At 45.2% G+C, this 27422-nt stretch overlaps 1 protein-coding gene across 8 annotated transcripts in view; it reads left to right on the top strand.

Annotated features, from left to right (window-relative positions):
* Tmem164 (transmembrane protein 164) overlaps positions 1-27422 on the top strand; it is a 278095-nt gene that overhangs the window by 117879 nt on the left and 132794 nt on the right. For all 8 annotated transcript variants that reach the window (XM_036174091.1, XM_036174085.1, XM_036174088.1 and 5 more), the window contains one exon: positions 8955-9033. In XM_036174091.1, coding sequence (XP_036029984.1) covers positions 8955-9033 — 79 coding nt within the window. The remainder of the gene's footprint in view (positions 1-8954; positions 9034-27422) is intronic.

Consider the following 27422-nt stretch of genomic DNA (forward strand, 5'->3'; position numbering starts at 1 on the left):
TGTATATGGAAGAGGGCGCCAGATCTCATTATAGATGGTCATGAGCCACCATGTGGTTGCTGGGAATTGAACTCAGGACCTCTGGAAGAGCAGTCAGTGCTCTTAACTTCTGGGCTACCTCTCCAGCACCTCTTTACAGCTTTAAAATATTTCAGCTGTGTGACTAGTAGTTGGTCACTTTTCATTTGCTGTCAGGTTTACCTATAAAAGCATATAAAGTCTAAAGTCAAGTTATCTTCTTCCCTTTACAAACCTCTTGTCAGTCTTTTCTCTCTTCTCAGTTTGGTAAACTGCATTCCAATTTTTTTTCTATGAATTTACGTCTGACTACCTAAAAGGATGTATACAAACTTTGCATTTGTCTTCTATAAAAAGGGATCATATTTTATACAATACCAAGTTGTTTTCTTTCACCTAGAAATGGTTAATGACTTCTTTAAAAAATGTAATGGCATAGTTCATCTTCCCGAGTATTTCCTGGTGAAAAGCCCATTGATGGACACTTAAACCGACCCCTCCTTTTTGTGTTTACTTTTCATAATTTGGATTGCTTCTAAAATTTTCTTTGGGAACTGGAGAGCTCACTTAGAAGTTAAGAGGACTTACTACTCTTGCAGAGGACCAGGGCTCCGTTTCCAGCACCCCCATGGTGCTCACAACCATATGTAACTCCAGTTCCAAAGCAACTGATGCCCTCTTCTGGCCTCCACAGGCAGTAGGAACTCACATTGTGCACATACATCTATGTAAGCAAAATACTCACACAGAGAAACCCTGTCTCAAAAAACCACCCCCCCTACTCCCAAAAAAGGAAATTTATGATAACTTAGATACTGGCATATCTAAGTTACCAAGATTTTTGTATTTATTTTATTTTTATTTTTATTTCATATGTATAACAGCCTTGGCTGCCCTGGAACTCCTTTATGGAACAAGCTGGCCTTGAACTCACAGGGATCCATCTACCTGCCTCTGCCTTCCTAGTGCTGGGATTAAAGGCATGTGCCACCATAGCTGGCTACCATAAATTAGAAGGTAAATGATCAAGTAAAAAAGAATGGGCATCTATAACAGTTGACAAATTGTTCTCCTAAATTTGATCTCTCTTTTTGTCCCTACCACACAACTTTGCAGTATTGGTTCATGATGATATGTTATTTTAATTGAAAAGAATCCCTAAGTTTTTAGTAAACAACTATTGAAACATTGAAAAGCTGGAATGGTGGCAGCATCAACTACTTTCTCACTCCTGCTACACCAATTGTCGCACTCGTTCACGTGCGTTTTCTAAGTGCATCCCTTCTCCAAGCTTGCTGAATGTGCTGAATGGTAAGAGCGCTTGTTATGCGTGCCTGAGCCATTGAGCTCTCCAGTACTCAAGTAATCAGCCAGGTGTGCATGGACGAGGTAGGGAGACAGGGGAATTGCTACTATCGAGCCGAATTGAAGCAAAACAAGATAACAACGGAATTCTGGTGAGCTCTTTGCGCAGTCCAAGCCTGTCTCAAAAAATAGGGTGAGTAGCTATAAAGAAAGACAGCTAAACTACTCCCTCCCTCGTCTCTGCAAATGTCCACTTGTGTGCATTCTCTCTCTCTCTCTCTCTCTCTCTCTCTCTCTCTCTCTCTCTCTCTCTCTCCTCCCCTACTACTTACCCTCTCTCAGGTCGAGTCAGATTTTAAGTATTGCTTTGATTATTGTCTTATTTTTTTATTGATTTGTTGATTTAGTCTAAGAACACCTCAGCCCCTTCACGATATGACTTTGCATAGTTACTTTATGGAATAGTCCACAGTCTAGATTTTTTTTTGAGTGTTTCCTTAATTTTAATGTTCCATGAACGTAGTGTGCCTTATTTAACCAGCTCTTTAATAGATGGTTATCTCGGTTGTGGGACTTCTTTTTGTGACTCCTCTAACACATAGTACTTAATTGAAAGGAGTTTGTGGCCCCATTCTGCCAGTTAAAGTCTGGGCTCGGTTCATGAAGAGAAACTGTTCCAAAGCCAAATGTTGCTGGAAGGGACATTGCCAACAGCACTTGAACCTGTGGGCTATATCCTTTCCCATTTGAAGGTCTGTGGATTGCCAGATTTAGTGGTGCACACCTTTAATCCCAGCACTCAGGAGGCAGAGACAGGCAGATCTCTGTGAGTTCGAAGCCAGCCAGGTCTACAGAGTGAGTTCCAAGACAGCTAGTGCCATTACACAGAGAAACCCTGTATTGAAAAACAATAAAGGGGGAGGGGGGGTATGAATTAATTTTGTAACATCCTGATGTTAGACATGGACTCTTTTGTTATAAAATTATTTATTATTTGTTTTTCGGTATAGAGGTAGGAGATGTGTGTGTATGTGTGTGTAGGTGGGTAGGTCAGAGGACAGTTTCCAGGAGTTGGTTCTGGTCTTCCACCATGGGATCTGGGAATTGCAGTCTTCATTAGGCTTGGACAGCAAGCATTTTTACCTGCAGAGCTATCTTGTCAGCCCTACACACAACTCCTATAGTAATGCCGAGTCTCCTGTAGTATAGTAGGAGTTCCTCCAACACACAGCGTGTACCCCACCTGCATACAGTTATTCTTATCCCAGCCTGTCCTTCCTTATCTCTGAGGAGCCTAAGGCGAAGTAACCCTTTCCTCTGTGCTTTGGGTCCTTTGCCCTCCTGCCTGCTTCCTGTCCTCTGTCCGCCGTCTAGTGCCTTCTGCCCTACTCCTTCTGCTTCGCTCATCTACATCCAGTCTACAGATATGATTGGGCTTTCCCAGGGTTAGCAATTATGCCTCTATATTGCCACTTCCTCTTGGTTATAGCTTCCAGCTCTCCATCCATTCCATCTTCTTGAAAGAGGGTGGTCTCAACAGAGTGGAGGGCAGAAAGCTGTGATTTTGGTGCGCTTGAAGAAAACGTTATGAGGTCTGTCTGTGCATTTCAGAATTTCATCCAACACGTGTGTGCTTGCACCTATTTTATAACCCAGTTGTACGTGTGGATCGCTTGTCTTATTTGCATCTCTTCTTGCCTTCTCCGACTCTCTTGCAGTCCAGACCCACACTCCAACCGACTTAGGAGTAGTTCTGCTAAAGAAGGAACATCAATCACCAGAACAGTGACTAGCATGAAGTGGCATGGGAGGAAACAGCCGTCAACTGAGAGGGCTGGGAGGACATCAGCATCTGCATGGAGCGACTGAAGTACTTGTTAAAACAAGAAGGGACTGGGTTGTCCAGAGAAGAGTTTGAGAATGTAAGGGATTGTGCTGGTGATGGCCAGAGGGACCCATAGAATAGAGGATTTCAAAAACTGAGAAATGAGGCCAATGAGGAGCGATGGACAGAGACCTAGGACAGTTGGAACTCGGGTTTTTCCAGGTGACCTGGGTGTCTGGGCCATCTTTTGGTGATCATAGTAAACAAGAATGGAGGATGCAGTGAGCTTGGTCTCCACAGCAGAATATGATTGTGTGACCATCAGGTTTGTGAAGTGGAAGGGAGCAAGTTATGCACCTTGCTGTGAACAGGGTCTGTATTTCTAATGTTTTGTACAGTCTGACTCTAATGGACTAGATAATTACCCCATCCAATTTCCTTTCATGCTAAAAATCATCTTGACTTGGAAGTGAGAAAAAAAAAGTTAATGATCTGTTTTGCTCAAAACCTTTTTTTCTTGCTCTTGATTTTGAGTTGCGTCAGTGTAAGGAGGCTGTGGCCCCAGGATTTTTGTGGTGGAAAAAGAGCCATTAAGTTTATCTGTCAGATGTGTCTAACCATTTCCTCATGTACAACCACTTCATGGGAAATTTGCACTAATTAAAATGTTATAATAATGCAGAAAAGTTTACTTAACACATCACACAGTACTTAATAGAAGTGCTTAGTAAGTATCATTTGCTATTAAGTGGCAAGTGCTGGATTTGCAGCCGCCATTTGGCTCTGTTCTTTATTGCTGTTGTGCGTTTTGGGTTTTGCTGCCTTATTCTTACTAGTAGTCTGCTCTCAGCTCTGTTCTCCCTTCTCTCTCGTTCTCCCACGTCTACCTTAATGTCTTCCTCCCTTGTGGGTTTTTTTTTTAAGATTTATTTATTTATTATGCATACAGTGTTCTGTTTGCATGTACCCCTGCAGGCCAGAAGAGGGCGCCAGATCTCATTATAGATGGTTGTGAGCCGCCATGTGGTTACTGGGAATTGAACTCAGGACCTCTGGAAGAGCAGTCAGTGCTCTGAACCTCTGAGCCATCTCTCCAGCCCGGGTTTTGCGCCTTTCCTGGAACTCACTTGGTAGCCCAGGCTGGCCTCGAACTCACAGAGATCCGCCTGGCTCTGCCTCCCAGGTGCTGGGATTAAAGGCGTGTGCCACCACTGCCTGAAGCCTTTGTGGTCTGGCACCTGTTCTTAGTTCAGCTCCCTTTAGTTCAGCATTACAATATAGGGAACTCTTGAATAGGAGGAAGGCAACCCTCACTGCATGCATTTGAACAGGTGGGAACAGGGAATTCTTCATTACAGGATAAGATTAGCCACTCTAACATGTGCTGGAGTGACAGTGGGCAGAGCAGACTATGAAGGTGACAGCCATTTGAACAGGAAGGGCCTGGGCCACAGAACCATGTAGAGAGACAAATAGGGACATGTTCTAGTCCCGTTGCTGTGCCCATACTTCCTACCACGGTTACCACTCTGGTTGAAAACAATGGCCTTCTGCATAAGCGCCTTTTGTGTGTCAGGCTTTGGGAGGGGTAGTGGGAGCAGGGCAGAGTAGAGGTCTTCAGCCACAGGTTTGTCATCCACAGATTCACCAACTGCATTGCATGTATAGGAAGTGTTAGTCCATCCTATGTACAGACTGTTGTTATTATTTCCTGCACAACACAGTATGAGAACTATTTTTTTCATCATTTACATCAGGAATTATAAGTCATCTATATTGGCGAAATTATTAAGGCCACTCCACATAGTTAAAAGGGATTTTGTGGGGTAACTTACAAATGAAGGGATAGGTTGCAGGGTCTGGGAAAGGGATGGCACAGTCTGGCGAACTCTGCTTGGTCTACCTCCAGCGTCCAGGGTCTGGGCACCAAGAGCAGCCTCTCCTTCTCATTTGGATCTCGGGTCTTCAGCGTCCTCTCTCAGCCCCACCTTGTAGGCGTGACCATTACCGAAGCCTCAATGGGGGTTGGAACTTCCAGGCCAAGGCCGGAATGGCTACCCACTACACATCTATATACAACTTAACGGGTATCACATGACATTGTGATCTACACATGTGTGGCCTGCATTTATAGTTGTCTTAAGGGGCATGTGGCCAGACCTGATCTAAAATATCTAGGCAGGTACTAGAGAGATGGCTCGGTGGTTAAGAGTATGCACTTTTCTTTCAGAGGACCCAGGTTCAATTCCCAGGACCCATACTGGGTAGCTCATAGCCACTTGTAGCTCTATTTCCCGAAGATCTGGTGCCCTCCTACTCTCTGTGGCACTGCATGTGTATACTCAAGCGCACGCGCGCACACACACACACACACACACACACACACACACACACACACACACATATATATATAATTCCCAGAACCCGCATGGCAACTCACAACCACATATAACTCCAGTTCCAGGGGATCATATGACCTCTTCTGACCTTTGTGGGTACTGCATGCTCATGGTGCACAAACATATATGTAGGCAAAACACCTATACACATAAAGTAAAAGTAAAATTTAAAAATTGAATAGAAATTCCCCCTGTGCCTAAAATGTCTAGGCAGATGTTTATAGGTTATACACAAGGGCTACATTACTTTTTTGTTAGAGACTTGAACATCAGATTTTGGAGTATGGTAGTTGGATCTTGGAACCAGTCCCCCAAAGATACTGAGTGAAGACTGACTATATACTGCCCAAGATTATCCATTTGAGATCAGGCTGCATGCATTGGAATCCTGCCTCCATAATGATTAAGCTGTAAGTTATCTAACCTTTCTGAGTCCCTGTAAAATGGAGATAGTTTAAAAAATTTTTTAATAATAGTAGTTCATGGCCCACAAGAAGCACTATACAAGTCTTAAATTAAAAAAAATATATATGAATCCATCTTAGAACATCACAATTATTTCCATTGTATTAATGCCAGCAGTAGAGTGGAGAGGTTAGGTAACTTGCTCAAAGACACAGGTGTGTTGAGTAGCAGAGTCAAATCTAGAAAACAGGCTTGAAAAGCCTAGCTTAAAGGTACTGTGCACAGCCGCCTACCAGGACATGCAGGAGGCTGCTTTGCTTTCTCAGAGGGCTCTACAGGAGGTATGGGCACATGAGTACAGGGTACAGGTGGGCAGAGGAACTGCACGGTGGTTCAAGGGACTGTTGGACACATGACCTTGGTCTGGCTTTGTGCACCATGCCATGGGACAGCAGCCTGGCCTCAGGCTCATTTTGGAGAGTGGTCAGTGTTATGCCTGTTCCCAGAAAGCTGAACCTTCCTGGGATACTTTTCTCCTTGTCTAGTTTTAGGTAACCTCCTTGAAATAATTCAGTTACCACCCCACACACACACACTTTTTTTTTTTTTTTTTTGCCTCTGTGCCTCAGGTTCTGTAGCACAAATCTTAAATGTTCTTATTAAGAAAAACAAACCTGGAGCCAGGTATTGGGGTGAATGCTTGAAGATCAGAGAGGCAGAACAAGCCACAGCTACCTCACCTTGCCAGTTCCTCAGCTGATCCTGTTTCCTCAGACTGGAAGCCTCTGAGTCCTTTATCCAAATGGATCTCAGCTGAACTGCTTCTCAAAAGCCGGAAAGCTTAACCAGGCTCTAGTTCCTGGTCCTCATGCCTTATATACCTTTCTGCTTCCTGCCATCACTTCCTGGGATTAAAGGCGTGTGTCACCATTTTCTCCTTTCTATATCTAGTGGCTGTTCTTTTCTCTGACCCCAGATAGTTTATTAGGGTGCACAATATTTTGGGGAACACAATATCACCACAAGGTTCCTCATCTGTCAGAGGTGAGAGATGGAATTGCTCACGGCATAAAGTAATACCCCAATTAGAACCATTATAGTCATTCTTAACCACATCAGTTAGGTTCACACTGGAGCCTCTTAGGCCGCCATACCAGCCTTCTGCTAGGGATACTGTGTGACAGATGGTCTAACCAGCTGTAGCGTGTTCTACAGCCTGCCTTGGAACCATGTCTTCTTTTCTGGGTTTAGACATTCCTCTGTGAATAAAGTAGTAGCTGTGTATCATCTCGGCCTCTGGGAAATTTTCCTTCAGCGTGGAATTCCGTAGTCAAGAGCCAGAGCCATTGTCTGTGTCCAGGGTCCATTGCTGGCCTGGCTACCATCCTGGGAGTGCTGCCAGGTCTTGGTTTCAGCTCTTGGCACAAGGCAGCCTTAGACTCATGTGCTTTGGGTGCCTCTAAGTGTTTCCTCTCATTAGCACACAGCCTGGATTCTGTGCTTGCACTGAAGGGAGCAGGAAAGCAGCTAACACCTTCCCTGGAGTTCTTGTTCTCCTGGGCTTGCCTTGGAGTTTGTGTACATCACACACGCACATACACATGCACGCACGCACACACTCATACATGCACAAGTATGCTAAGGGTTGAGAATTTGCATTAGATGAATGGCCTGGCAACATTCTTTTTTCTCCAGAGTTCATAGTCCAGCACTGAGTTTTGTTTTGTTTTGTCTTGTCTTTTTTTTTTTTTTTTGCATTTTGGTCTTCTAAAAACTTAATTCTTTGATGATTTCATACAGCATATCTTTATCATATTCTTTCTCATCCTCTCTCAGCACTTCTATTTGGAGGGAGACAGAAAAGGGGAGGGAGTGTTGGATGTGGGGAGGGCAAGGCAGGTCTTTTTGGAAAACAGAATTGGCCCAGCTCCTTGGTGTTTACTCTACAATAAGGTAAACCCTCAACCAACACCCAAGTACCCCACGAAGAAACTCATTATTCTTGGATCTGGACTTGACCACACCTAGGACTCCTCCCCCCTCCCCGAACTTGGAATATGACTTTAATAAATCCTCCATTGAGGCTGGAGAGATGGCTCAGAGGTTGGGAGCACTGGCTGCTGCTCTTCCAGAGGTCTGGAGTTTCAATTCCCAGCAACCACATGGTGGCTCACAACTATCTACCATGAGATCTGGTGCCCTCTTCTGGCGTGCAGGCATGCATGCAGGCAGAGCACTGTATACATAATAAATAAATAAATCTTAAATTTTTTTTTAAATCCTCCATTGAATGTTCTTGTCAAATGAGGAGTAAACTTAAATCCTCTGCTGTCTGCTTTTCAGGAGTGGGACTATCGGGACTATAAGGTTGTTCCTTCAAACGTATTGTCCAGAGTATTATTTTTTAATGCAGTATTACATATATATTTTTATTTGAGACAGGGTTTCTTTGGTGGCCTTGGCTGTCCTAGAACTCACTCTGTAGATCAGGCTGGCCTTGAACTCACAGAGATCTGCCTATCTCTACTTCTTGAGTGCTGGGATGAAAGGCGTGTGCCACCACTGCCTGGCAGAAATATATTTTTCTTAAAAAAAACACTTGAAAAAACATTTTAATAATTTCTCGGCCTTTTGGCTAAGATCAAGTGGAGAAAGCATTATATAAACCATGTAAAGTAGCTTCCACCTTTGCAGAAACCACTGAAGTCCGTCACCATTCACCAGGGTGAATCCCTTCATGGTGAATCTCTGAGTGGATATATTGCTATATGCAAAATCCGTTCAATTATAATACACTTTTTCCGGTTGAATGTTTTCCATGTACCATCTCTGTAAAATACAGCTTGGAACATGCCAGTTGAGATGATTCTTTTTTCCTTAAATTGTGAAGGGAGGGGAATGGATGAAATGTCAAGGTTGCCACCTTGTGGGTCCTAAAGGCTAAGGGTGTCTAGCAGAGTCTAATAGGCCGTCTGTTGAAATGTCTGTCTTTTTCCCCACAGCTCCCCTTTGAACTGGAGATTTACTACATCCAGCATGTTATGCTCTACGTGGTCCCCATATACCTGCTCTGGAAAGGAGGTAAGGCCAGCAAACCACACACCTCTGCAATCTCCACACCTTCCCTTTCTCTCTGTTTGGAGGAGTCACACTCTCTTGGGTGCCCACCAGGATCTTGGGGGTGCTGCTTGGCCGAGTATCTACAGCATGCTTAATGTCGGTCCCTAGGTGCTGGGGTAGTGGGCATGCAAGAGGCCTGCAAGGAGTCTGGAGGCTGTTCAAACCATCCCTTGCAGTTGAGCATGGGACTTGACTGCCTGACACAGAACCTAGGTTTGGGGTTCTTGGTGTGGCCTGGGATTTGCATGGCACCCGGCACACCGTGTCATTCTTGTGCTTCTGCCTCCCCCTGCGCCAGTGTGCACTTCAGAGTGGGAGAGAAGGAAGTGCTCCATCCTGTCAATTTCTTCCCCTTTGTATCCATGGTCTCAGAACCAGAAAAGCTACTGAAAGGGGCGAGAAGTGCCCAGAATAGGAGATCATGGGATTGAAGAAAGCGGCAGATGAACGTATCATCCTTCCTGGAAAAGAAAGGGCTACAAATGTCACTTTAGCAGCAGATAGCACTGACTAGTAGAGACAGACTCAAAGGAACCTGAAGCTCTAGTGATCTCTGCTGTAGACAGAAGGACGGGACAGTTCCTGTGCCTTCTGCGGCTTCCTGAAAGCCTATGAATGCCTGACATGCAGGAGGTGCTCAGCAAATCCACATGGAGTAAACTGGAGGGTTCTCTTCTCTCCTCACCACCAGCTGCTGCTGTCCTGGTTGCTGTGATTTTTCTGGGAGATAAACCACAAAGGGCCACTTCTGTCACTTTCAAAATGGCCTGAGGCCACCTGGGGGCATTGAGCTCACGAGCTGGTACTCTTGAACTACTGGACTCAGATGCCTCTTGTCAATCAGATGTATCTCCTCTCCCCTGGCTCCATCAGGTCTGTTTCCACGGCCTTTGATGCTGCTTTAACCTGGTGATGCCACTAGGGGTCTCACTCTGTCAAAGAACTCTTCCCTTTAGTTTGATTTGAAAGTATTGTTTTCCCTACTGAGCTTCCAGAGAAGTCTAACATTCCTGCATCCAGGAGACTCCTGCTGTTTCTCAGCTCTTTCCTGGGTGGCATAGGCAACAGTCTAATAATAGTTAAATCTCAGAAGTTCATGTATTCTGAATGGAACCAGAACACCCAGCCCATAGGTAGCTAATTGTTCCTTTCTTCTGAGATGTGTGCTGGGAAGTTATGGCCAAAGCCACATGCTTGTCATTAAAATGATTTTGTACTCTGAGCTCACCATCATAAGCTATCCAGCAGCTGGGTGACATTGGCCTACCATGGAAAATACTGGGTAGTTAATGCTCTTCCTTCTGGGGGGGGGGGGAGGGGGTAGGGGGGAGACAGCCCAGGATGTCATACCCTCTAAACAGGGTTGATTCTCTGCAGCGGCCCTCTGTTGGGTTGGTTTCTGTGTGTTTTGAGGCAGCTGAGCTGAGGAAATAGGGATTGTGAGTCTTCAATTTCTACTTTTCAATCTTCCACTTGATGAGAATCTGCAACACTAGCAAGAGTAATAAGAGCCACAGTAAATAATAATAGCAAGTAGCTTTTCTTTTTCTTTCTTTCTTTCTTTCTTTCTTTCTTTCTTTCTTTCTTTCTTTCTTTTTTTGGTTTTTTTCGAGACAGGGTTTCTCTGTGTAGCTTTGCGCCTCACTCAGTAGCCCAGGCTGGCCTCAAACTCATAAAGATCGGCCTGGCTCTGCCTCCCAAGTGCTGGGATTAAAGGCGTGTACCACTACCGACACCGACACCGCCCGGCACAAGTACCTTTTTATTGACAACCTGATCAGTGCAGAATATGTATACTGTACTTGTTTTGTTTACATACACTTTTAAATAGTCAATCGATGGGCCCTCCTATGGGCAAGAAAATTAAGGCTGAGAAACATTAGATAAAACTGTTGCTCTAAGGAACAAAGCTGGAACTCCAGGGTAGCCAAACTTCCTTGACCAGGGCTTTCTCCCACATACCCTACTGTCCAGAAGGCCAGATGTCTTTGTCTTTACCGCATCAGCCTGGAAGTTCTGTCCTGTGTGCATTCTTCCCCCTCTGCTTCAATTCAACAATTTACTCCGTGCGGATTTGTTGAGCACCTCCTCCGTGTCAGGCATTCATAGCTGGAAATGGAGGACCCGGGAAACATAGAGCGTTGCAACACAGCATGGTAGGTGCTACAGAGGGGAGTGTGGAAACAGAATGCCATTTTCAAAGGTCAACTCATCTTCGTTTCTGCACCATTTCCAGGAAGATAATTGTGCATTCTTAGAGAAAATACTGCTAGTATCTGAGGCCCCTAACTCACGAGATGCACAATAGGACCATAAGAAGAGGTGGTACGCTCTTTTCTTGCTAAAACCTCATTGTCACCTGAGCTTGGTGAGGATTTAGCTGGCAAGACAGGAAGAACGATGTCCCTTTCACTCTAGGTCTGGGTGAGAGCACCCACATAAACTTGACGGTCCTCTCCCTTCTCTCAGGATGGCGGAGAGTTCCAGGGCTCCGCTCCTTTTCTAACTCTTTGCTGCCATCTGCCGTTCACTTAGGGATTGTGAGCATGAAGAGAAAACTGAATTTCTTCCCAAGTAAGGCTAGCGCTAGTGTTGTTTTTGGTCCGTAGCCTTGGGATCTACCCCTGCAGGAGGAGGCATGAGTCTGGAGAGATGAGACCCTAAGTCTCTGGTAAAGTAAGAAAACATAGTTTCAGGTTTCTATTCTCCTCAAGACTGTAGGAATTTTCCTGAAATAAATGCTTGGTAGGCTTGGCAGGAACACAAAGTTCTTGTTCCTGGAGCTTGGGTATAGGGTATTGAGTGGGAATCCATTCCTTCCTCCTTTCCATGGACCTTACATATCATCACAGGCCATATGGCCATTCTTCCCCCCCCGTCCCCGAGACAGGGTTTCTCTGTGTAGCTTTGCGCCTTTTCCTGGAACTCACTTGGTAGTTCAGGCTGGCCTCGAACTCACAGAGATCCGCCTGCCTCTGCCTCCCGAGTGCTGGGATTAAAGGCGTGCGCCACCACCGCCCAGCCATATGGCCATTCTTGTCCCCAGTGTTCTTTTCCTGCTCCAGCCTGCTCTTCCTTTCCCTCTTCCCTTTCCTCCCAACTCTTTGCCTTGGGCTTCCTGGACTCAGTTTCCTTTTTGTGTTTTGATTCCCCCCTTTATTGTTAATGCTTGTGTGTTTTTTTAAATTGTATCTTGCCACACTGCAGTTGTATATGCACACAGGGCACACCGTGATACTCCATACATGGAGAATGCTTGAATCTGCGTATGTATAGGGCACAGAATGATGCTGAAGCATATATGATGCAGAGGGATTGAATCATGCTAATCAAACCTCACTTCTTGGAAACAGCCCCTACCTGGCCAGCAGCTCTCTACAGAACCAAGATGCCTGTGTTTTCCCCAAGGCAGTGTAGTGTGCCCTGCCCCATGTGTTCCCTGGTAACTCCATTATCTCCTCTAGGTCATTGTTCCATCTCGACTTCAGGGGAACATGCCTTCCCCTTTATCATTCTCTTTATCACTATCATCTGCCCTCCCCCCTCTTCCCTCCCCCTCTTCCCTCCCCCTCTCCCCTCCCCCTCCTTCTAATTCTCTTGTCTCCACCTTGTGAGTGTGGGGTGAGAAGCACCTATTCATACCACCATGCCTGGTTTCTGCAGTGCTAGGATCGAACTCAGGATCTCATGCTTGCTAGGCAAGCAGTCTATTAACTGAGCTGTATCCCCAGCCCTTCTCCACTCTCCTCCCCCCCGCCTGCTGCCGACACCCGGTTTCCTGTTCACTTCCCTCACATGCCCAGAAGTCTGTGGCCCATGGTTCATTGTGTTTCCATGGCAGTGTTAGCAGCATTCTGAGTGACCTCTTTCAAAGAAAATGTTAGTTGCACCCTCCCATTTCACGGTTTGGGCCTGTAAGTTGCACTGGCTTCCACATTCCCTTCTCTTTAGTTACCAGGGTCTTGCTTTCCCCGAGACTGCTCTGCTTGAGATAATAAACTGCTATGTAAATGTCTTTGGATGGTAACAGCACTCTTTCCAGCTTCGTGTCTTCCCACTTGGCTTGTACCACCATGATCAGTTACTGGAATTTTCCTTTCCCAAGCTCCTGAGAGTTTTCTGTCCTCCTGTTTCCTATCACTGGGAGCAGTTTCCAGTTCCTTTGTCGTATGCCTGCTCTTAGCCTAGTGGAGAAAATCAAGTGATTATGGTGAAGGGCACTGGGGCTTCCCAGGCCCTGTTATAATTTCCAGTCAACACCATTGCTCAGTTCTTTCTCATTTTGCTTAGATCCTCCACACATTGCTCTTGGCAGTCATGTAGAAACCTTCCCATCCCCTTCTAGTGTCCTGCTTACTATATTCAAACATCCTATTCGTTGTATGCTCAAAATGCTGCCCGCTCCCGTGACTGAGAAGACAGAAGTTGATATACGGCAGCTCTCTAATACTTCTCTCCGCTTCTTTAGCTTCTTTACCCACACCACACTGCTTCATATGTTCATATGTCCTGAGAGTGGCCAGTCACACCTTTTTAACCTCGTGGAGAAACATCATTTCTTCAGTTCTCTTTTGGGTGGTTGGTTTTCGTTTTGGCTTTTCGAGATAGGGTTTCTCTGTATGGCCCTGGCTGTCCTGGAACTCTATAGAACAGGCTGGCCTTGACTGCAGAGACACACCTACCTCTGCTGGAATTAAAGGCATGCACCACCACGGCTCAAGCAGCATTTCCTTTTCCTTCCTTCTTTCTTGCTCCCTTACTTGCTTTTTTAAAAAATGATTTATTCATTTTTATTTCATGTATGTTGGTTTGCCTGTATGAGGGTATTGGATCCCTTGGAGCTGGAGTTACAGACAGTTGTGAGCTGCCATGTGGATGCTGGGAATTGGACCTGGGTCCTTTGGAAGAATAGCCAGTGCTCTTAACCACTGAGCCATCTCTCCAGCCCTGCTTTTTCTTTCTTTTTTTTTTTTAAACTGGTTTTTCAAACAGTTAAACCCAGCACAGTTCTGTCTTTTCTTTTTCCATCTTCTCAAGCATCTAAAAAAAATTTAAAGACTTGAATAGTCTAAGCATAGTTATGAGTACAGCTCAGCACATAATCATAAGCTTATTTAAAATATTATGAAGTTTTTTTTTAACTCGGCTTTCTAGCATGAATTTTATACAGGCCATGATATCAAAAGGCTGAGGATGGTATGGTGTAAATAATATTTCCAAATGTTTACTTCTTTAGGTATGATGACTTTTTTGCCTTCTTCATATGAATATCTATTACTCTGAATGTAATGTATGTCCTTGAATCTACTGACTTAATAAAAAATAAAATATTATTCTTAAGGCAATCCACATAATGTTCATTAAAGCTTAGCTTTCATTTCCTGGCTGTTTTTTCAACACTTGAAATATATATCACGATTAGAAATGATTTACAACTAGAAATCAGCTCATGAACTTTGTGGAATACATACATCTGTTCTCTCGGAGTCTGCCTTCTGTATTAATCCTTACAACAGTGTGGTCCGACATTTCCTCTTTTACCAGGATCTTCACAGAAATGGCACTGACAAAGGTCACCAACAACACCTGTCTGGCTAAACCTAATAACCAGTCTTTATCAAACAGGAAGCCTGGTGCAATGGGCATTGTTGACTGCATCCTTCTGGAAGGTTCTGGGTTTGCCCTTCCCGAGTCTCCCTTTCTTCTGGCCTGCTCTCCTCACTGATCTGCTTTCACAGTGTCCTTCCCAAGGCCCTGTTCTGTAAACCTCTGGGATGTCTGTTTCCTAAGAGGTCTGTTCCAGGCACACTCCCTCTTCAAGATTCTGCCACCATTTTGTGTACATTTGTAGCTTAACTGTTAGTCAGTGTGAGGCTGCCTGCTGCTGCCACCCATAGCCCTGATTCATGTGACTGAAAAGTTGTTTTTTATTATTGTTATCATCATCATCATCATCATCATCATCATCATCCTGTTTGTGTGTGTGTGGAGGGAGAGGGAGAGACATGCATTGGGGTGGGAAGTATGTGTGCATGTGTAAGCAAGAGAATAGCTTTCGGGAGTTGCTTCTCCTCTTCCAGCTTTAGGAGGCTTCCAGGCATTGAACTCAGATTGTAAGTCCTGTAGGGGAGGCCTTTGACCTGCTGAGCCGTCTTGCCGGTGGGTCACGAGACTTACTTTTTTAAAACTCATCACCAGCTCTTCCTGAGTGTCCCCGGCACACCTGCTTCAGCCTGATTATGATTTTACCCTTTTCACCTGCCCTCCAGCATTTCTGTTTTTCTGACATTACCTAGTGGCATCACAAAGTCACTCAAGGTGCAATCTAGGAAGATCCTTGTCCCTAGGGTCTCATCTACCCATTCATTCATTCATTCATTCATTCATTCATTCATTCATTCATTCATTCATTCATCTTCTCTGTATAAAATGCTTTCTTTCAGTCATTCTCCTCAGTGGCCACTAGGGTGTGCTAGTGAGCAAACCTCAGACAGTACCTCTTCCTACTCCGCTTTTGTGAGCCTGTGCCCAGAGATAACTGAATCTGTTACGGAAATAGGGTAAAACGGAGATGAGTATTGTAAAGAAAGGGAGCTCTCACTTATGAGAGCTTAGGACAAAGCAAGCTGACCTAGTCTGGGGGCTCGGGAGGGGGGGAGAGCGTTCCCCTTAGGAAGTAACACTTAAATGGAGCTCGGAAGGCTAAGTGGGAGTTTACAGGGCACATAAAGCTGTAGAGGCCGTGAACTCTTGTGGCTGGACAAAATGTCATGCATGTACAATAGCATTGCAGCAAGGGTGAGAATGACGGAGAAGGCAGCAGTGGACCCAAGCAGCAGGTGGGTCAGGAATAAAAGGCTTTGTGAAGCATTAGAGGTTGGCCATGGGTTTTTTATTGTGCTTTGTGTTTTAGATTTTATTTTCTGGTTGTTTATGACATGGGGAGGCAGTGAAAGTTTTAAGAAGGACTATAATGCTGGCTTTTTATACACATTGATTTTGTTGCCAGATTCAAGTTCATTCATAAAATCTACAAACCTTAGTTTAATAGTTGAAATACAAAACCTGGTATTATTGAAAATGACCTTTCTAATCCTGTTCTATTATCCATGCTCTTCCTGCCCGCACTGGACAGGTAGCAACTACTTTGGTTTTTCCATATCCTTCCATGGTTTCCTTTCATACAGTTGACCTTCTGCACCCACGGGTTCTATGACATTTATTTCTTTATTGATGTGCATGCATGTGTGTCACAGCATGCATGTGGAGGTCAGAGGACAACTTCCCTTCCGCCAAACTGGGGGATGGGTCTGAGGATCAAACTCAGGTCCTCAGGTGAGCAACAAGGGCTTTTCCCCACTGAGCTATCTCACCAACCCCGGGTTCTGTTTCTTCCACGTCCCTGGGTTCAGTCAAACTTTATTTGAAAGTACTTTTGAAAAAATTGTCTGCACTGAACATGTGCAGACTTTTTTCTCATTATTGTTCCCTAAACAATATAGTATAACAACGTTTAATATAATGTTTATACAGTTTCGGGTATTGTAAATTATCGAGAGATGATTTAAATTATGTGGAAGGTTTGTGTATGTTATATGTAAACACTGTTCTGTTTTGTATAATCATCTGGAGCAGTGCTTATTTTGGTATCTATGTGGGTTCCTGGAACCAAGCCTCTTGGATATCAAGAGATAACTATACCCCGTCTTCAGACAAATCCTCAAAGCCAGCATGTCTGCTGTCGCTGTCACTGTTGTGTCTATTGCTGTGTTTTAGCTTAGAGAACTGTTTCAGCTAGGCCCGCGGGTATCTTTCTTTCCCTTTGTTTTCCATGGCAGCTTAATATTCCATGATAGCGATGGTAGAATCTGGTGTAAGGATAACAGTGCTTTCTCTAGCACAGCTGATGCCAGGATTCCTTCAAGCATTAGCTCATTTCATCACAGATTTACCAAGATGGTGTTTTTCCAGTCTTTTGTATTTTTGCCGATCTGGTGGGTGAAGACCAAAACCCAAACCAAAATAGTATAGCAGTTCAATTTTCTTCTCAGCTTCTTTTTCTTTGAGTGCAGCTGAGCACTTTAGAAACATGTTTACAGTCTGCTCACCTTTCTCTCCTTGTTCAGGAACCCAGGGCCTTATGTATGCTAGGCCAACACTTTACCACTAAGCCACACTCCCAATCCCTTCTTATATATGTTTGGGATTGCATTTGATTCCCCTTCTTTGAACTCTGTGCTCCTCCTATGTGCTCACTTTTTCTATTCTGTCAGTCCTTAAATACATTGAATCCCAATAGCTCTTTACATATGAATAGCCGACATGATGCCAGGCTTTGTTGTATTTTGACCTTATTTGTGCTTGATTTTGATTGGGTAGAATTTCTGTGCAATTTCAAGTTGTCAGTCTTTAATTCCATGGCTTCTGGCTTTTGAGTTGTGTTAAGAAGGCCTTTCCTCCTCTGTGGTGATCTATAAACAAGTAGTATTTTCCTTATTTATCTGCGAAAGTACAGTCCAAGGCTCCCAGTGGGTGCCTGAAACTTTAGGTAGCACCAAAACTTGTATACACTGTGTTTTTTTCCCTCTGATGATGTTTTCATGTATAAACTAGGAATAATGAAGGATTAATACTAGCTATTATTAAAATAATTGTAACAGCTCCTGCTTCCTCTAGAGCTCCTCTTTGCGGCTCATCACCTTCTTTAGTGGTGACAGTTGGCACCCAATGGTTTCCCCTTCACCTTAACCCTCATCCTACTGGATTCCAAAGGCACTTCTCAAGTGTTTCCCTATTTAGAAACTCTCAGTGGTCCCCATGTAACCAGGCCTCTAAGTTTCCTCCTACCACATCTGTTTTAGCCCCTTCCTCGCCGTCTAAGGCTTGGCCATCCCAGAATTCTTTGTGTTCCCCAAGCTTCCTGTTCATGTCTGTGTGCATTTGCAGTGCTTCTGCTGAGAATGGCCTTTTCCCTGCCAGCCCCGGGCCCGGACGACATTGGTTTCTCTACCCCCCCCTCAGCTGCAGCCTTCTCCAGGAAGCACACACTGAAGCTCCAGGCCCCCCTCCCTTGACTGCCTCCTTCCCTCCTGCTCCCCTCCTTCTGCAGGCTGCTGAGCAGGTGGCTCGTGGTGTCTTTTTACATCTGGGGCCCCTGAAGTACAGGGAGGCTTTTCTTTTGTTATTGGTTCGAGAGTGGAGTGAATGAGAGACAGGACCCTCTGCTCCAGATTGCACGCACACACATGTGCATAAGGGAAGGTGTAAGGTGTGTCTTCTAAGATGACTGTTGTTGTCTACGTGCCACAGACTTTTGTTTTACTTTTGCTTGTAGAATCTTGATCTCAATTCATCTCCACACCGCCACTAGACTTGTGGGAGCCTCACACACCTGGGGCCCATGACCTTGAATTAAAAAGAAAAAAACCCCACTATATCATCTGGATTAACTCCAAGTGAAATGAAGTGTTTCAGTGCGTTATTGAATATCAGCAACAAACTCCAGTTAAACCTACAGCACTCAGGCGTATTTCCCTTAATGTAAATCGCAGATCTTCTCCTCTTGTGTCACTGTTTGCTGCTGATAGCTAAGAAAATCATTCATATTTATCAGTGCCTAAAACGTTGCATATTTGCTATTTGAAAATCTTTCGATAACCAGATTGTAATATGATTGGTTTCTTTTGTACTTCTTTATGTCCTGTGCTTAACATTTTTATTCAAGGCTGTCGATGTAGCTCAGGTGATAGAGGACTTGGCCTACCACTCTATGAAGCCCAGGGTTCAGTCTCCAACACCAGGTGTGGTGGCACAGGTGTGTAATCCCAGGTTAAGGTGTTCAGGGTCATCCTTGGGTACATAGTGAGTCTCATCCCAGACCCTTCTGGCTACTCAAGACCCTGTGTGTGTGTGTGTGTGTGTGTGTGTGTGTGTGTGTGTGTGTGTACTCTGAGAGGAAGGAATAGTTAAGTTTCTTCAACTGCCTCAAGGGTCCATGGTACCAAAAACTGAGGAGTACTTTTTATGGAGTTTATTCCGGTACTTGAAAAGGGGAAGGCAGGCTGGCTTGCACACACCATGGGATTGCTGCGTTCAAAAATTGATATTGCCAGTTGCTAATGGATCTGGAATAGAGGTTAGTGCTTTGAGGTTTCTGTGTCTGTTTGTCACTTTGCAAGCTGGGGTAGTACTAGGACGCTACCTTCTTGATTGTCACGAAGATCACCGGAGCTGATGTGCTTGCCAAGTCCATAGAGCAGCGGCTGGTGATTTCCCTTCCTACTGTTATTAGTATTTACAACTCTTCTCTTGCCTCTTATGAATGTACATCTGTGCCTCCTGACTAGACTGTGGGCTCGGGGGCAGGGGGTGGGGGTGAGGATTATGCCTTGATCAATCCTAAAGCCACAGAACCCCATATGGACAGATTGCATGATTAGCAGTGGATTTAGCGGCTTCTGCTCCCCTCTTTGAGATGCTGATTTCTCCCCAGGGCCAGATGCTCCTGTTACCTGGCTCTCCTGCTCTGGCTGAGCTACTTGGGCTGCTCTGCTTTACCCGTGCCACAGGCACCATGGGCACTTTAAAAGACTATGGCCAGCACCAAACTCCTCATTTTTAGACGCTTCTCCCACCTTGGCCCTCCTTCCTTGCCATCCTCCGGTTCCCTCCAGTTCAGTCTCCCTCCATTGCACTTCAAATCCCTAGCAGTGCTGCAGTGCTGGCACATTTTGTCGTCGCCCCCCCCCCCCGCCCCCTCCAGCCTAGAGTAGTTTCTCATTCTCTAAGATGGGGGCTACTTTTGTTTTCTCACTCCCTTATACCCTTCCTGCCCTCCACCAACTGTGTCCCTCATAGCATTAGAACAAGCTGTCTAAAAAAAGCTGATCTATTAGATTTTGTCCACTGCTTGTAACTCACCTAGGATTTTTTTTTTAACGTGCATGTTGCTTCACGTGGCGTTAAAGATCACTTACAATCTGACCCTGTTTCCCACAATCACTCGACCACTTAGTCCTTTTGAAACAACCAATCTGCTGTATACACACACACACACACACACACACACACACACACACACACACACACCAATGTTTCCCCAGTGGGCTCCAGGCCCTTCTTTATAAATTAGCTCAAGGCTGCTGCCTTTTTTCTGGAGGTGTCTCTCACTCACGTAGCTGGAAGGCACATTTTCCTCTTTGTTGTGGTTTGTTTTTTGAAACAACATAGTCCTGGCTGTCCTGGAACTCACTCTGTAGACCAGGCTGGCCTTGAACTCACAGAGATCCGCCTGCCTCTTCCTGAGTGCTGAGATTAAAGGCGTGCACCACCACATTTCTGCTTTTTAAAAAAAGATTTCTTTTTATTATTTTAAGTATGTGTATGTGTATGGGGAGATATGTACACATACATGAATGCAAGTGCCCACAGAGGACAGAGGTGTGAGATACCCCTGGAGCTGGGGTTATAGGCTGTTGTAAGCCACCTGATGTGAGTACTGGGAATTGAACTCAGTATCAGGAAGAGCCATCTCTCCAGCCTACATTTTCCTTTATGTGCCTTTTTCCTTGCACTTTTAAGATGGCCATTGACCTTAATTGCCACAGCTAGCAGATGTTTATCTGTATTTCACCACCAGGTGGCAGCAGCCACACATTTTTGATCTCAGGTGAGCAAGTTAAGTTTGGATATTTGTGTTAAATCACAAAATGAATACTAAACATTGATTAAGTTAATAATCATTTTTGTAGTTGAAATGCTGTGGGAGCAAGGGAGATGGTGAAGTCCACAAGCCTTCTAGGATTTGGGTTTAGGTGACAGGGTGGGAGAGAGAAAAGGCACAGAAAGGAGCGTATTTTGGGAAGTGATTTTTTTTTCCTGACTGACTGCTGTAACAAAAATACCAGGTATTAAATATCTTATAAATATCAGAAATTTATGCTTCCACTCTGGAGGCTGAGAAGCCCAAGATCCAGACCAGCAGATATGGCGTCTGGTGAGGGCCCTTTCTTCATGGGGGCCTATGTCTTTCTACATCCATGCATGTGCCGCAGATAAACAGGTCCTCTGCGGCCCATTTTGTAAGGACACTGATCCCATTCATAAGTGCTCTACCTTCTAGTGTCATCCTGTTGGCAGTGAGGTTTCAACACGATTGTAGAGGATGAGTATTCCATCAGGAGCAGAAAGGAGATGGTTGAGCTAGCGGTGCTTCTAACCTATGCGGGCTGGGTTGTCCAGAAGCCAGTAGGATAGAAAGTTCTGGAGCTATTTGGGGGGAATTCTGGGAAGGGGTAGACTTCGGTATCACGGTGATAGAAGCTTTGTAATGGATGAGTTGGTCCAGGGTAGCTAGGTAGCTAGTGAGGTCAGGAAACCTGGACAAACAAAACAGAACAGAACAGAAGCGCTTGGAGTAAGGAAAAGGGCTGTCGGGAGACTGCAGAGCAACAGGAGGACAGCTGAGTTGTCCAGAAGTGAAAAGGGTAGAAAGCTTCACTTGAATAGCAGGAGCCAAACCATGTGGGATGTGAGAAGAGGGGAAGGGGTGTGTGCCAGGGGTGAGGCGGGCCCATGGGCATCACAGAACCAATGGGAGAAGTGTTTCCTCTTCTCTGTTCTTCCCTTTGTGTCCTCTGCCCAGGACTGGGTGTCTTCAAATCCCACGGTAAGGTCAGTGGTGTGAGAGAAGTTCGGAAGTATTGCAGAGAAGCGGGACTTGGTGAATCATGAAGTTAGGAGGCACGCGTGCAGAGAATGACAGGGACTTGGTGGTGACTTAGAAATGATAATGCCAGGAGGACCAGGTGATGAGGAACATGGAAGAGGAACGTCCATAGAGTTGTTTTGTGTGTATGTTCGTGTGTGTGTGTGTGTGTGTGTGTGTGTGTGTGTGTGTGTCTGTGTGTGTCTGTGTGTGTCTGTGCTTGTGTGGGGGCATGTGTGTAGGCCAGAAGTCAGCCTCTAGTGTGCTCGTCAGGCGCCATCCTCTTGTTTTGGAGCAAGACTCCCTCTTTGGCCTGACACTTATGGAGCAGGCAAGGCTGGATGGCCAGTGCAAGGAGCCATCTCTTTCCACCTGAAATTATAAATGAATGCATGCCACAATACTTGTTTTTTTTATTTTTATTGGAAATAGATTTTTATGCAATATATTCTGATCACACTTTCCCCTCCCCCATCTCCTAGAACCTTCCCACCTCTTCACCCACCCAAATCCATACCCTCTCTTTCTCTCATTAGAAAACACATACGTACCATAATGTGTAAGCAAAAGACTTAAACAAGGTTTAAAACATGCCCAAACAAGGCATTATGACACACACACACAAAAAAAATCTCCCCAAATTCCCATTGAGCTTGTTTTGTGTTGGCCCTCTTTTCTGGGCATAGGGCCTGTCCTTAAGTGTGGTTTGTGTTCCCAGTGAGACTCCATTGGAGAAACCAGGTTTTTCCTTTGTGAGCGGTAATTAACTGGAGATAGCTTCAGGGTTAGGGATGGGGGCTTGTGTACACTTCCCCTTTCAGCACCGGGATCCTGTCTGGCTTAGAACTGTGAAGGCCCTGTGGATGAACTCACGGTTCTCTGTGAGTTCATATGTGCATCAGTCCTGTTGTGTCTAGAAGGCCTTGTTGTAGAATATTATTTTAAGGGGTGTTACTTTTGTTTATGTTGCATTTGTTTAACTCTGTGAAGCTGTGTTACTTTTCCTGTGTAAAATACCTGATGGTCTAAGAAAGAACTGAACGGTTAAAGCAAGTCAGGAGAAAGGATAGGTGGGGCTGGCAGGCAGAGAGAAAATATAGAAAGAGAAATCTGGGAGAGAGAGAGAAACAAGTAGCCAGAGAAGGAAGAAGACTCCAGAGAGTACACAGCAACCCATGGAGTAAGAGAAAGATTTACAGAAGTAAGAGAATGGGAAAAGCCCAGAGGCCAAAGGTAAATGGGGTGGATAATTTAAGAAAAGCTGACTAGAAAAAAGCCAAGCTAAGGCCTTTCATTTATAATTAAGAATAAGCCTCTGTGTGTGATTTATTTGGGAGCTGGGTGGCCAGCCCCCAAAAGAGCAAAACAAACAAACAAATAAACCCCAAAAAAACAAAAACAAATGATAACAGCCTTGTTCCCTTGGTGTCCTCCATCCCCTCTGGCTCTTACATTCCTTCTGCCTCCTCTTCCATAGCGTTCTTGAGCCCTGATGGGGAGGGGGATTTGATGGAACTGAGTGTTCCAAGGTCTCTCCTTCTCTGCACATTGTCCAGCTCTGGATCTCCGTATTTGTTCCATCTGCAGCAGGAGGAAGCTTCTCTGATGAGGGCTGAGCAAGGCCCTGATCTATGAGTATAGCAGAATGTTGTCAGGAGTCAGTTTATTGCTATGTTCTTTAGCAGAACAGTAAACACCTGGTTTTTACACAGGGATTCACAAGGCAATCGTCTTACTAACTGAGCTATCCCATAGAACTATTTTTTAAATTATTTTATTACTTTGTATATATGGTATTATTTTATTATTTTTGTGTATGTGGGTGTTTGGCCTGCCTGCATGTCTAGGTACCACATGCATTGCAAGTGCCTGTGGAGTCCAGAAGAAGGTGTTGGATCCACTGTAACTGGAGTTATGGGTGGTTGGGTGCTGGGAACTGAACGTGGGTCTTCTAGAAGAGCAGCCAGCATTCTTAACCACTGAGCCAGCTCTCCTCTCACACGCAGCCCTCATTCTTGATGATAGAAGTAGCTTGTATGTTGAGTTGGGTGGGGTGTTACACACCTTGTAATCCAAGCACACAGGAAGCTGAGGCAGGAGGATCTTGAGTTTGAGGCCAGGGTAGGCTGCATAGGACCTTATAGGAGAGGGAGAAAGGAAGGGAGGAAGAGAAGAATGGGGAGAAAATGGATGAGAGTATTTCTGCTGTTGCATCTGTCAACATGTTACCCTCTCTCTGTCAGTGACTCCTGAACAATTGAAATATTGCTGGTGGGACTGAGGAGTTGAACTCCTAATTTGGTTTGAAGTTTAATTTGAGTAGAAATTTCAATGGTGACATGTGGCCAGGTGTTACTGTCTTGGACAGCCTTGTTCTAGATGATGGGAGAGCAGCACAGGACCATTCTGAGTCAGAAATCCATGCACGTTTCTGGTCCTGCTCTGAACCATTCTGCAGCCTGAGTAGAGGAAAGCATCTGGCTTGGTGGGGGTTTTTATAAGTAGGGTCAATTCCGTTGAACACTGGGAACAGGAGGGATGTTTGGGATTAGAATCCTGCCACCACCTTCCAGCATTGGACAAGTCACCCCGGGAATGACGGCGGAATGTGACACAGGGTACGAGTTGAATTCTAGCACATCTTATGCAGGCCTTCTTTCACACCCTCCCTCTGGACACCTAACGGCTTCCTGCTCTGTACAAAGAGAATGGAAGGTGGCTCCGTACATAGAGAAAAAAAGGTGATTCCACGCATGCGCATAGAGAATGGAAGATGGTTCTGCATATAGAGAGTAGTTAAGTAGCTCTGTACATAGAGAATGGAAGGTGGCTCCAGCTGATGCAGGTCCTTCCTTACTCCCCATCCTGTCAGAGACAACGAGAAGTAGAGTAGAGAGGAAGGTGTGCAGACCTGTCTGTCCAGAGACAGGCTATACTGACATGTACATGATAAAAAGTGTGTGCTGCACACTATGCAATTATATCGCCCGTTTTCAAATTCTGCTTCTATTCCTTCGCAGCTGTGTGACTGGCTGGGATCCTTAACTTCTCTGTCCTCCAGTTTCTTTGCAAAATAAGAATAAGAGTGGTCTTTCCATAGAGTTGTAATGAACATTTCGTAACATCATATGTAGAAAGTGTTTATAGTAGTGCCTTGCATAGGTAGTGATGGGTAAGTTGTTGAGTATTATGGGGATGGCTCTGCTTGTCAGTGTACCAACACCCTGCCTACTAATCCAATAAAATAGGATATCAGCAGTTTCTTCAGCTCCCACCTTTAGCATGAGAGATGCCCAGGAAATTACATAGTGTGAGGGTAATAGAAGAGTGTAAGGAGAGGGATGAAAAGTCCCTTCTGCCCATTAGATCAAGTTGAAGGTGCTGGTGCTAGAGTTTAAGGTCAAAAGGATCCAAGCTGGGCTGTAATGAGTCTTTTTCTGTCCCACCAGCCAGCTCCCAAGTAATGACATGGAGACTTCTTATTAATTATGAAAGCTCAGCCTACAGCTTAGGCTTGTTTCTAACTAGCTCTTATAACTTAAATTAATCCATTTCTATTAATCTACATTCTATCACATGGTGTTACCTCTCTTCCATCTTGCACCTCCTGTTTTGTCTCCTTGAGTCCTGGCATCTCCTGTATGACTTGATTATCTCCTTCCTACTTCCTCTCTCTGCCTGGAAGTCCTGCCTGTACCTCCTGCCTAGCTATTGGCTGTTCAGCTCTTTATTAAACCAATCACAGCAATATACCTTCACACAGTGTACAAATATCCCACAACATTGGGCTGGAGAGAAGGGAGGCCAGGAAAGAGCGGAGAAACTAGGGTGTGTGTGTGTGTGTGTGTGTGTGTGTGTGTGTGTGTGTGTGTGTGTCAGGGTGAGGGCAGCAAGGAATCAGTGGTCACCAGGAGGTCTAGGGGCCCATACACTGTAAGAATGAGGATATGAAAGCTGAACTCGTCAGAGGTTGTGGTCAGATTATTCTAGCCAAAGTGGGGCCCATAGAACGATGGCAGGTTATGTAACAAGCCCAGCAGAACTGTGGAGGTTCATGATGCTACCAGGTGAGGACACTAGAAGAGGCACCCACATGGATGTTGAAATCTCTCTGAGGACCGTTGGGAGAGGGGTGTGTGTGAAAAGGGGGACTGCAGTTCACGTAATCTTCATCCTGGGTGAAGTTGCTAATGACCGTGAGCCCTGGAAGAGTGGGGTCTTGAAAGGAGAGAAGGATGGGAGAATGAGCATTGACAGCAAGCACAGAGACACTACATTTCCTCTGCCTGGAGGCCGCCAGTGGGAACAAAAGGATTGGAAAGAGTGGCCTCTGCTGAGAGCTGCACCCTAGGGAGACCTATCAGTCTCCTTAGTGTGAAGACGTGAGTGGGACATTGGAGAAAGGTGGCAGACACAGTAGTAGCTGATGGCAGCCTGGTTTTCCCTTTTCCTGATGCCATAGTGGGATGATTAGGAGAAAAGCCACAGGGTTGATTGGGAGAGTATCTGCATAGCCTTAGCCACTGGCTCCGTTTCTACCTGCTAGGTTGGCGACCAACTCAGTATAGCTCTCCTCATTTTCCTGTCTGTCTTCATCCGGCACTCTTGACAGATTGGGTGGTTTAGGTAGTTTGAGGTAGCTTTTACTTAGGCAGGGCTTCTTAGCCCGTGCTCTCCCGACGGGAATTAAGGGGGAACTTGTAAGCACCAGGTCTGTTAGCTACACCTGTGACTTTGTTGTCACTGGCCAACACCGTCTTCTTCCTATCACATTGTAATAGCTGCAGCCACCTCCAAATATGCCAACGCTCATCGGTGCTTTGAAATTAGGGTGACTGTCAGCTTTGTTGCTAAATCTTAGAGCATGCGTTTATAAAGAAACATACCTGGGTTACAAAACATTATAGATATTTTGATAATCCTTTTAGCTGTGCTACCTTTTGGATTTCTTTGCTCTTTATTTTATGTTTTTCAAACATAAATATAGAAAACGAGGTGTATATTGCCTGGTCTCTAGGCTGCAGGAAACCCCGCTTGCTTACACTAGAGGGCGCTCTAGCTTCAGGATTGGCAGATGGGGTCTTTCTAGTGAGGAAGTGGTTGTTTTGAAGTGTTTAACAGTTTAGCAGCCCTTGGGGAGACATTTCGGGAGACTGGGGTTTAAGAACCCTGGTGTTATGTGATCTGGGGAAGCTACTTCTCCACTTGGCTTCTAGCTTCTTCAGCAACACAAGAATTGAGGCAGAGCCTCTCTGCTAGTTGGTTTCCTGGACCACTCAGAATGGAAGTTCTTTGTTTACCTAGGACGGCTTCACCAGTGCCCTGAATGTTCTCTCGGCGGCGTCCAGGTTGGCTCTCCTGCTTCTTTGCTCCTGTGTGCCCATTGCCCATCCTGGCTGGCAAAGGTTAAGGTTCTGGGAAAGTGCTTATCATTTAGGTTTCCTCACTCTGTTTTTCTGTTGGACAAGGCCAGAGGAAAGGCTGAGAAAGTCAGAGAAAGGCCGAAGGCTCCTGAGGGATGAGTGTAGGGGTGTAGGGGAGCTGAGTGGAGGAATTTAAACAGTGGCCAAGGGCTGGGCCTTACACAATAGGGCAGTAGGAGACTCTGAAGGCCATTGAATTTTCCCTGCTAAGGAGGATGTCA

The sequence above is a fragment of the Onychomys torridus genome, chromosome X, assembly GCF_903995425.1.
Source record: "Onychomys torridus chromosome X, mOncTor1.1, whole genome shotgun sequence".
In the NCBI taxonomy this organism is placed as follows: domain Eukaryota; kingdom Metazoa; phylum Chordata; class Mammalia; order Rodentia; family Cricetidae; genus Onychomys; species Onychomys torridus.